Source organism: Phascolarctos cinereus, unplaced genomic scaffold (assembly GCF_003287225.1).
Source record: "Phascolarctos cinereus isolate Bilbo 61053 unplaced genomic scaffold, phaCin_HiC Scaffold_1;HRSCAF=81, whole genome shotgun sequence".
NCBI classification, from domain to species: domain Eukaryota; kingdom Metazoa; phylum Chordata; class Mammalia; order Diprotodontia; family Phascolarctidae; genus Phascolarctos; species Phascolarctos cinereus.
In genome coordinates, this window is record NW_027555514.1 from 280,673,648 (window position 1) to 280,684,912 (window position 11,265).

At 50.7% G+C, this 11,265-nt stretch overlaps 1 protein-coding gene across 1 annotated transcript; it reads right to left on the reverse strand.

The window, feature by feature from the left end:
• Positions 1 to 2,418: 2,418 nt before the first annotated feature.
• Positions 2,419 to 9,352, reverse strand: C1QTNF6 (C1q and TNF related 6). The gene is given in 4 exon segments (XM_020982531.2): positions 2,419 to 2,536; positions 2,538 to 3,061; positions 7,002 to 7,236; positions 9,166 to 9,352. Coding segments are annotated over 4 exon segments (786 nt in total). The 5' UTR covers positions 9,169 to 9,352; the 3' UTR covers positions 2,419 to 2,512.
• Positions 9,353 to 11,265: the final 1,913 nt, after the last annotated feature.

Sequence of the window (11,265 nt, forward strand, 5' to 3'; positions counted from 1 at the left end):
CTGTTTCCTCATCTGTAAAATGAGGGGAGGAAGGAAAGAAATAATTATTTATTAAAAGCATATTATGTTCTAGGCGTTGAACCGAGGGCTTTACAAATATTATCTATGTGGTCCTCACAACTCTAGCAGGTAAAATACTATTATTATTGCCATTTTCCAGTTGAGGAAACTGAGGTAGAGAGAGGTTAAATGAATTGCCCAGGGTCGCATAGCTGGTGTCTGAAGCCAGATTTGAAGCCAAGTTTTCCCGAATCCAGTCCCATCACTGTGCTACCCAGCTGCCCCATAAGGGGCTGGACTCCATGCCTTCTAAGCATCTTCGAACCCAAGGATTCTATTTCCCAAGCCAGTGTTTATTTGAAGCCTTCTTCCACTGCCTGGGAGAAGCTTGGCTACTAATGGGGACTGTCTAAGGTGGGAAAAATGACAAGGTTGGGGGTCAGCTCCCCTCTCACCCTCTAGCTCCCCCGTTTGGTTTCTTTCGACCTCTGGGAGTCATGAGATGGGTGACCAGTCCAAAGAAGAATGAGGCCCAAAGAAGTGCTGAGAAAAACATACCTTGGTTTTTAATCAGCCTGAGACAAGCCCAAAAAATCGCTGTGGTTTAGGGTTCCGTCTCCTGTGACCTCGGGTGCTGCACATGTAGGTCAACCCAACACCAGTGAAGGCATAGCAAGGAGCCCATCCCCACCCAGCCTTGACAACTCCTGCCCACAAAAGCACCAGGGCCCGGGGACCCCCCCCCCATGCAGGCCAGGACGAATTAGCACCAATGAGCTGGAGGCCAATTCTTGAGAAAAAGGTTTAGATGCCATGGAGAGAAGGGGGAGAGAGGGAAGAGAGGGTCTCAGCTCTGCCCCCTCCACCCTGGATGCTTCCCTTCGGGGGTGCCATTCCCCCAGGCTCCCTGGGAGAGGTTACCTCTGCCTGAAGGCAGGGGAAGTCAAGTCCCAAGGTCCCTGGGGACCAAAGAACCTCAAATTGTAAGAGAGATATAGTGTGGCATCCTTGAACCCTGTTTCTAGGGTCTCCCTACTGCACCCCAAATGCCTTTCTTGGAATCATAGATTTTTAGAGCTGAGATTATTTGATCCATCCTATTTCTCTTCTTCCCTCTTGGGGATCAGGAGGAGTTAGACATCCTCTCCCCTCCTTCTTCTCCCCTTTCCAGATACCCCAGGCCTGCTGGGGGAGGGGAAAATCCTCAAGCCTCCTCTTTTCTCCCTCTTTATTGCTCAGTATCAGCCATTCGTAACTGGGGAGCACCAAGATGAACCGGAAGACAAGGCTGAGCCATGTTTCCTTAGCACCATGGGAAAGGGGGGTTTAAAAAGCTGAGCTTCACATTATAGGTCACAGCCTGCACTAGACAGGGACAGGGCAAGGGGAGAGGAGAATGTGTTGGCCTTGGGGTCACTGGGAAGCTGACCCATGGGGAAAAGGATGAGAATAGGGGCCCTTGTCTGTCCCCATCTTGGGAGAACAGAGGAATAGGCTATTCCAAGAGGCGAGGGCTGGAGCAAAGGACCTGCCCCCAGAAGAGAGTGTGAGGATGACTAGAGGCCTCCCCAGGGTGGAATCCCAGCTGTGGGCCAGCTGTTTATCAAGGCCTGGTCAGTGGAGGCTGGTAGAAGGGGGAAGGAAACCACCAGAGATTGGACTGCCAGGAACTGGCCTTAGCTTTGAAATCTGGTCCTATTCTCCTCTTTATCCACAGACAGGTTGTCCCCTGCCTCTCTTCTTTTGGTATCTAAGATCTGGATGCAGTAATGTGGGGGTGGAAGAGGGCAGAAGGGAGATTGAGGAAGGGGTAGGGGTAGTAGATAGGGAAGCTATGGTTGATGAGTGAAGAGAAAGGAGAGGACTCACCCAGAGGGCCGGGGTGGGATAGAGACCCAGAGCCTCCAGGGAGATGTAGCCACAGTTCTGGGTGGGGAGGGGAGTAAGGGGGAGACAGAGAGGAAGATGGGAGCCCAGTAGGAAGATAGCCCCCTCAGGTCAGGAAGTATTGCTTTGTGGATTTCCAGAGCACAGTGCCTGGCAGATAAGAGGTGCTTAATCAATTCATAGTGAATGAATGAATTAATGAATGAGATTATGGGAGGACTGTGAAGACGAGGAGGGAGAAGGAAAGGGGGAGAGAGAAGGATCATGAAAAAGAGAAAGTGGAGAATGAGGGAAAAGGAAAGAAGAGAAAGGGATAGAGAGATGGGGAAAACAAAAGAGGAGAAAGTGTAGAAGGAAGAAGAAGAGGAGAAGACGGAGGAGACTGGATCATAAATGTTAGATATGGAAAGGACCTTAGAGATCCTTTAGTCAATTTACAGGTGAGTCAATTGAGGCCCAGAGAGGGAAGAGGATTTGCTCAAATGAAACATCTCATTAGTGGAGGGCCTGGGGAGAGCCCCACGTGTCTTGATTCCCCCTTTCATGGCATAGTTGGAGATGTGGAAGAGATGGAAGAAGAGTTGGGGAGGGTAAAGATGGGGGAGGGGAGGGGGGAAGGAGGGGGTCACTCGTCCCCTGGCTTGATGAGGGTGGCCGCTGAAGGTGATGTAGGTGTCCACATCATCGCTGTAGATGGCATTCTCTCGCTGGTGCTTAAAGAGGCGCACCCAGGCCCGGTCACCCGAGGCCATCTGCAGCAGGACGCTCTGACTCTGCATGATGCTACGGTCACTGGGCTGTGCGTACAGGATGACGGTGGGCTCCTCATTGCGCATCAGGTGCAGGTAGGTCTCCTTGAAGTTCCAGGTGTGGACGTTGAGGCTGAAGTAGTAGATGCCGGAGACGGGGGCGGAGAAGTGTCCAGAAAACATGTCGAATTGGCCGTCCAGGTTCACGAAGACCGTGTCAAAGAGCAAGGGCTGATAGTCCTCGGTGCTGTGCAGGGCCTTCTTGCGGCCAACAGAGAAAGCCGAGTACTGTGACTTGCATGGCTCCCCCGGGCTCCCTGCCTGGCCTTTGGCCCCTTTCGGGCCCAGAGGGCCTCGTTCCCCTCGGGAGCCTTCCTTGCCCATCTTCCCTGGCATCCCAAGGGGACCCCGGTCTCCTTTATCTCCTGCAAAGTAAAGCAAGGGTGAGCATCTTTTAGCAGGGTGGTAGCCAAGGGCTAGTCCTCCCCCTACATGGGCCATTTCAGTCACCCCAGAATCCGTTCCCTCCAAGCAAATATGTCCATATGTCTGCATGGTTCTTCTGAAAATGCCCACTCCAAATGATATCTCCTCCTCCATCACAATATCCAAAGTCCCACCATTAGAATTTAAAGTGCAGGAGAACCTTAGAGAGAATCTTATCCACACCCTTCATCTTATACAGGTCAGGAGATGGTTCATTGATTTAGAGAAGGGAGAGTTCTTACTCTTAATCCAGGCTACTTAATAAGGCTATTTAATCCAAGCCGTTCATTTTACAGACAAGGTTCAGTGACTTGGCAAAGGTCTTACAGCTATCAGACAGCCTCTTGTCTCACTGAGAGGAGGCTGGTCTCTCCTGATCTGACCGGCCAGGAGAGGACCTAGATGCTGATGTAAGAGAAGAGACATTTCCCTAACGTCACAGCTCCAAAGCACATGAACAGAGGAACGGAAGAGAGGAGCTTCCAGGAAAAAGGAACCCAGAAGAAGATGGATGAGATGATGTCGGGGAGGAGGAACACAAGCTCAGTGGACAGAGGCAGAGGCAGTCTAGTTAGCGGGAAGGAGGAGCCTGGGGTCTGGGGAGGTGGCCCAGAGTGCTTCAGAACTACAGGAATGGAAGAACACGACGCTGATCAGAGCAAGGAAGCAAAACAAGAGCCCAGAGGGAAGCAGGAAAGCAGAGAGACATGGAAGCTATTTGGCTCAATGAGCTGGACAGCCCAGTGGACAGAGTACTGGGCTAGGAATTAAGAGGACCTGAATTCAAATCCCATTGTGTGACTCTGGCTAGGTCACTAACTTCTCTCAGCCTTAGTTTCCTCTTCTATGAAATGGAAATAGTAATCATAAGCCCTACCTCACAGGATGGTGGTGAGGATAAGATGAAATGATATTGCCTTGAAAGAGCTGGCTATTCTGGTGGTCACCCATAGTAAAAGACCAAACCTAGCAATGATCTAAGGCTTTGTTTTCGTGGATTGTGACCAATTCCCTGGCAAAGAGGGGGCCTAGAAATGACACCCACCTAAAAGTGGGCTGTAACCTCTGCTTTGCTAAAGAGGTTAAAGAAATGTGGGGAGTTGGGATTTAGAGGGTTCGGGTTCAGTCCATGGTCTGCTGCTCACTACCAGCGAGGCCATGAACAAGTGACTTCCTCTCTCTGGGTATCAGTTTCCTCATCTGTAAAATGGGCTGATCAAACTAGGTGAACTCTGTGCTTTATGCCTCTTATTGTGTGATACTGGTCCCTTCCCTGTTCTTTGTTTTTCCAATTAAATTTCATTGTTTTAACTGAACTATGATCAATTTCTTCTCATCATTTACCCTGTTCTTTACTGCACTTGTATTAATTGGTTCAATGCCTCATATTTTGTTATCCTGATGCTGTCACGGGAACTGAATGCACTAGGGGAGAGTTAGAAACTAGTTAGATTTGTGTGTTCCCAGGGCCTTATCCTTAGGAAAGGACAGAACCATTATTTAAATTATTGAGAAGCCTCCGAAGATTGAATCCAGTGCACATGAGCTCAAAACTCTGGCTCTGAGTCAAATGTCAATTTTGTGGGCTCATCTAGGGTGACTTTTTTTTAGCGGGGGGAGGTGCATTGCTAAGTTACTTGCTCTAACGTTGTTGGAGCAGCCAGCATGCACCAGCACTGGGCTAGTCTGAGGTACCCTCAGAAGTGAGCCTGGGCAGGAGTGTTCTCTAGGGCATTAGGAGGATGGGGGACGCTGGAGCTGCCCAACTTTGAGAAGGATCAGCGCTCAAATATGGGTGTAGACCTTTCCCAAGGACTGTTGGGGTGTGTGTGTGTGTGTGTGTTTTGGACGAAGGTCAGATGGAGATAGACCATAACAAGGGACCTTGTAAGGATTTTGTATATGGCTGCAGATTCTTGGGTGGGGACAGAAGGTACTGGGGCAGACATCCAGGAAAGGGCACTGGAGTAACTGTATTGAGTGGGTTGCTTGAGAATCTTCCCAGATCCCCAGAGAGATAACACAGAAAAGGAGGCATCTGGAGATTAGTACCTAAACTCTCAATTCCCAGCCAGGGCTTTAGACAAGCTGATGGACCATGGAGTAGCCTGTTAATCGGGCAATATAGCCAGAAGGATCCTACCATGGACAATTATCATTCTTTGGGGCAGCAGGTGTCTGTTTGCCTGGACAGAAAGTCTGGTTAGAACGTGATGCAGCTACAAGGCAGGGTCCTGACGCAGACAACAGGAAGGGATTACCAGAGAGCCTCCCGGCCTGTCTGTGGCACTACAGAAGTCTTGAAGAACCAATACCCAGGGGCTCCAGACTCTGAAGGGTTATAGTCCCTGTTTAGGCACCACTGTGACACTGAGACTGGAGAAGAATCTTCCTAACAACCTCCCAGGAGGAAGCATGATGTTAACATTGGAGAAGCTTCTGCCAAGAATTATAATCCAAGGGGCCACATGAGGCTGATCAGAGTGAACAAGAGGACCTGATGTGATGACCCTCCCTGCCCCATCATCTGAACTGATATGACTGATCAGAAAGAGAGAGGTAGAACCCATGGGTAAATTGAGACTCAGGGTAGAGTCACCCAGGTAATGGGCAGAAGACCCAGGTTTGCAGACTTTATACCCTGAACTCTTTCTACTGAATATGTTCCTTCACTCAGAAACTGTTGGCCAGATTGAGAATAAGCACATTCTCAACAATATAATAAGCTATCTTCTATATGTGATATAGAATACTATAATAAGCATATTCTCAATAATATAATAAGCAATCTTCTATATGTGATATAGAATACTATAATAAGCACATTCTCAATAACAGAAAAGCATTTTCACGGTATAGTAGGAGCACCATTATCTTGGGATCCAAAAGGACCTGGATTCAAACCCTCCCACTGCTAAGATGAGTGTGACTGAGCAGTGTGCAGGGTATCTCTTTAACTTCCCGGAGGCTCAGTTTCCTAATCTAAAAAATTGGGAGGTTGGACTATATCTAAGATCCATGAATTTGTTCAAACCCTTTTCTGGTCATTACATTCTAAAATAGTTGGCTTCCTTTGTAATCCCAGGTATTTTATTTTTTGCATTTAAAAAGTCTGGTTTTCAGAAGGGGCGTACAGGCATCACCAGCCTATCTGTCAGGGGAGGGATGCTGATGCCACCCTCTGTGGTTTTCTTCTGTCCCTCTCTGATGGTAGACACCCTACAACAATGACCTGGGAGAGGTGACATCTTCAGCCTGATCCGCATCAGACAGGAGCCACGGATGTGCAGTGTCTGTGTGCAGTGTGAAGGTGGGAGAGTGAGGAAAGGATTCACGACTTGAACTTGGGGAGAGGATGCATTTTGAGTGGGGGGAGGACTAGAAGTATGCCTGCTGGCCCCCGAATGTCCACTTAATGGCTTGGTATTGGGAACATGTTCCTTTCTGCTCTGGGAAGCTCGTCCCATTTAAGGGGAAGGTTTGAAGAAGCAGGGCAGAGATTTATTTTCCTCATGTCTAAAATAAGGGGGTGGGATTAGATGGTTTTTAAAATCCCTTCTAGCTCTAAATCCTATCGTCCTATGACCTGATGGTCCCAATGGGCTGGGCTTAAACTGTTGGACAGTTACTCCTCCCAAGTAGCTGGAAATACACACAGCACTCTGGGAAACCTGCCCAGAATACTGATGGATCATATGCATCCCAGAGGGGGGCTCTGGAAGGTAACAGAACAATATGGTATTGTATAAACCACCAAAAAGAGTCTGTTCAGTCGTTGGATGTCTACCCCTAGAGAGGACCCCATCCTCTCAGCCCCACCTGCTCCCCACCCCATCCCAGTAGAGGGCAGAGCCAGGTACCAGCATGTTGGACACTCACCCTTCAGGATGGTGATGTTGATGTAGGGTCTCACTTCGGGCAGCACGTAGGGGACAGCAGATGGACTGGCCCCTGAAGGGTCTAGGGAGTCTGATCCTTGGCAGCATCGCTGGCAGCCCCCAGGGGCTGGGGAAGGTGTCTCAGGTACAGGCTCCTCAGTGGGCACCCCAAGCACCAAGAGTGGGATCAAGAGGGCAGCCCATTGGGGAGTCAGGGAGGCTGTCGCCATGGCGACCTAGATGAGGAAGCACAGGGCCAAAGACCCAAAAGGAAGGAAAGGGGGATGGGCTTGTCATCTGGGATAGAAAACCACCGTGGTGAAAATCTGACTCCTAACACTGGAACTGTCCAAATGGTAAATGGTCCCCATCCCTGGAGGTTTCCAGGAAGGGAAGGACAACCACTTGCCACAGATGTTGTGGGAAAGATGCCTAATCAGGCCAGGGGTAGACTAGATGTTCTCTATAATTCTATGCCCCAATTCTGAGTCAAAGAAAAATTGTTTAATAGTGGCCACACCAATCAGCCCTGGTCAGTGGTGGCTTTGACTCAGACCGGAGATCCCAGCAGGGATCGGGCACAGGACGAGCCCTGTGGATCAGCAGAAGAGGCAGCTGTCTGAGTGCCAGGATTTAAGGGTTCTTCCTGCCCCCTTCAATAACGGCTAACAATAAAAACTGTCCCCGTCTTAGCTCCTGATCCCCTCTCCTAGCCATTATAGTGACTTCTTTCTGTGCAGGGCTCTAGGAATTCCTGCAAATTTGGCTGTCACAAAGTCCAGCGTTATAGGCAGGAGGCAACAAAGTGATGAAGGTCCACATTACCCCCTCTGGAGCCCAGGGACAAGAGGAGGCATGGTTAGGACCAGAGCCTCTGTAAGGGCCCCTTGGCTCCAGCCGCTATGTATGACTCCAGCTTGGGCCAGAGGGGCCATTCAGGGTCAGAGTGATGGAGCAGAGAACCAGAGAGTTGAGAGACAATTTTATTTTCAAGGTTCCTCCCTGGCCCCATCTTTTTCCAATTTAAAATCATTTGGGCCACGTCCATAGGAATCTCCCAGAGACAGCAAGCCTCAGACTTAGAGAATTAAAAAAAACCCTCCTAGGTTGTTAGAACTGGGAAGGAGGTCCCACTCTGCCCTACAAAAGAGCCCCTGACTTTCTCCTCCAAGTGAGAAGCCAAGGGCAGGACACATCTACCCTTTTCCTCTAGGATTGGGCCTCAGCTTCCCAGCTCCAGACCCTCTTATTTCCCCATTGGTCCCCAGAATCCCAGCTGGGAGCTGGGCTGGGAGGCAAGCATTCTGCAGACATAGGGGAGCAGGAGAGTCATAGCCAGTCACTGGCTGTGTCATAGGTCTGTGATGCTGATGCTGCCTTGTAGGACTGGCCTGAAGGAGAGGGGCCCTGGGGGTGGCTGGCTTTGTGGGGGGGGTCATCATCCTCTTGGAAGTGGAGAGGGAAGGAAATGCTCTGTTAACTGGAAAAACCCTGTCCTCCCTTCTCCCACTTTGTAAGCTGGGTCACCCATTGGGGAAGCTAAGGTGCCTTTGGATCAGAAATGTCAAGGGGTAGAATGTCTGGCTCCCTTCAGACCCTCCTCCCCCACCCCAAACAAAAGAAGCATCTGTGTTCAAAGAAGCCAACCTCCCCCCCCCCATCCCATCACAGTCACTCTGCAGCTGGAGAGGATGATGAGTCAGACTGGCCAGTACATGAGGGTCTGGGAGGAAAAGGAGTATGGGGGGGGGAGGAAGGGAGGAGAGTCACCCAGATGGTCGGGGGGGCACTGGCAGGGGAGATTGCTCATGGGCCAGGCTCCCCTCTGGTCAGAGGAGGAGGGAGAATCACTGAATGTCAAGCAGAAAGAGACTTCAGAGGTCACCTTGGTTCAATGCCTTCAGTTAACAGATGAGGAAACTGAGGCCCAGAAAGGGTCACGCAGTGGTGGGGTCAGGATTTGAACCCAGGTCTTTTGACTCCAGTGGAAAATCAGCAAAGGAGGAGGAAGAGGGAGTGGAGGGTAGGAGGGAGAGCCTCAGAGGAAGGGACCTCTCTTCCAGTGGGAAGGCAGCCAGAAAAGGGGAGGGCTGAGCCCCTCCCTCCACACTTTGCTCTCCAGGGGAGGGGGCTCCCCACCTTCCCCCACCCCACTCATGACTCACCATGAAGGCCAGGCTGAGCGGCTTAGTCAGGCCCAAGGCTGCTGGTTGCCTCTGGCTCCCTGGCCCATCGCTGTAATAATAAGTCTCTGCTGGCACCAGGACCCAGCCAAGGCGGAGGGAGGGGGCCGAGCTGGGTCCCAGGTTTCCCCTCCTCCTCGCTCCCTCCCTCCTGATCCCTCCTCCCTTCCTCCCAGCCCTGTTCTGGTTTGGCTCAGATAAAACGAGGGTTAGATTTCCTAGCTTTAACTCTTCATTGACTTGTGGGATTCAGCCTTGGGAACAGGGATGTGGGTGGGAAAATTCCAGTGGGCAGCCTCATCCCCCTGCAAGTAGCAGGCTGCCTGCACAAGCCACGTCAGCAGTCACTGCCCCCTCCCATCCCAGACGGGGGGGGGCGCGCGAAACTGTCTCCCACACACCAGTCACTGTGCCTGAAGTTCCACCATTAGAAATAGGCTTCCTTCAGGTCTGGAAGGTTTTGTAGTCCTCAAAAGGCCCCTGGGAGCAAAGGAAGTTTCTTAGGAATCAGATGGGGGTGGGGGGAGTTGACCAGGATAGGAGGTACCAGGGCTGGAAAGGGGAAATTGGCCTTTTTAACAACGATTTATGCAGAGGGCTATGGAAAAAAAGGGGGCTGGGAGAGGGGTTCCTCTCCCCCTCCCCCCACTGGGGGCCAGGCCTCCTGGATTCAACATTCTTCCAGTCTTGGGAGGAGGGGGCAGGGAACAAGGCTCTCTAAAATGCCCTTCTATGGCCAGGGATCTGAATGGGCAGCCAGAGGTGAGGAGGGGAGGTTTGGGGCTGACCCTGGAAAGCGGATGCAGGGCTCAGCTGGGGGAGGGACCCAGAGCTGCCTCTAAGCTGCTGCTATTCTAGATGAGGGGGTAAGGGATATTCCTGGGCAGAGAGAACAGAATAGTCAGATAAGGGTCAGAGACAGATAAGGGGAATTTGGAATCTAATTATTTCTGACCTTATTCTCCGTGGTGGAGGAGGGGCGGAGGTGGGGGATGGGGAGTCAGAGTTGCCCTTAGACTCTATGTCAGCTGCCCCATCTCTAGGGAACTGGGTACAGCGCTGTTCCTTTTGGGGGAGATATGGGGAGGGAGGAGTATGCAAGATAGTCCTTTGGGAGAGTCCAAAGCCCTAGCCTTCCCTAGGGCCCTCCTGGTGGGGCAACAGACATGGATGAACCCAGGGAGGACCAGGGGCTAAGGTGGGTAAGGAGGAAAAGGGAAGAAGCCGCATCTATTCCCTCCCAGGCCGGTGCATCTAGGGCTCTACACGTGGGGGGTGGTTAGGTTTTGGTCTTCTGAAAAGGAAGCTTAGAGATCCCGGTATCTACCTCTCTCCATCTTCTACTCCTTAGCAGAAGAGGCCATGAAGGCAATGATATTCATCTGAGAGTCGCCGGGCCTGCATTCCCTCTAGTCCAGATCCTGCCAACAATTCCTTCTACAATTTACAGTCAATGTCATCGCCTTCAGCCTCAGTTCCCCCACCTGTCAGATGTTTTGGTAGAAGCTTAAGCCCCAAAAGATGAAAGGTTCACAGGGGAGGGGAAAGGATGCTGGATTCACTACTTGTGTGACCTTTGCTGAGTCATTTTTCTGGTCTAGCCCTCAGCCTAGAAGAGGTAGACTAGACTAGAAATTCGGGCTTCTTAACATGTGATGTCCTGGACCTCTTCTTCAGTGTGTTCAAGTCTATGGACCCCTTCTTAGAATGCATTTTATTTAAATGCTTGAAATAAAATATGTAGGATTGCTTAGGAAATCAATTATACTGAGTTATTAATTTTTTAAAAAACATGTTCGTGGATCCCCCAAGTTAGGAACCCCTGGAGATGATTTCTAAGGTCCCCTTCTAGTGCCAAAGTCTTATTCTTCCATGAGCATTAATTAAGCACTTACTGTGTGCCAGGCTCTGTATTAAGCATTAGGGATATAAAGAAAGGCTAGTTGTTTATATTCTGAGGCAGGAAATTATTTGCAAATTACTATGGGCATACAATGGTCCTGCTCTCCTTGGGTCTCTGTAGGGCCGGCTCCATGCAAAGGTCCCCTGGAAGACGACAGCTCCAGTGGAACAGGCATGGGA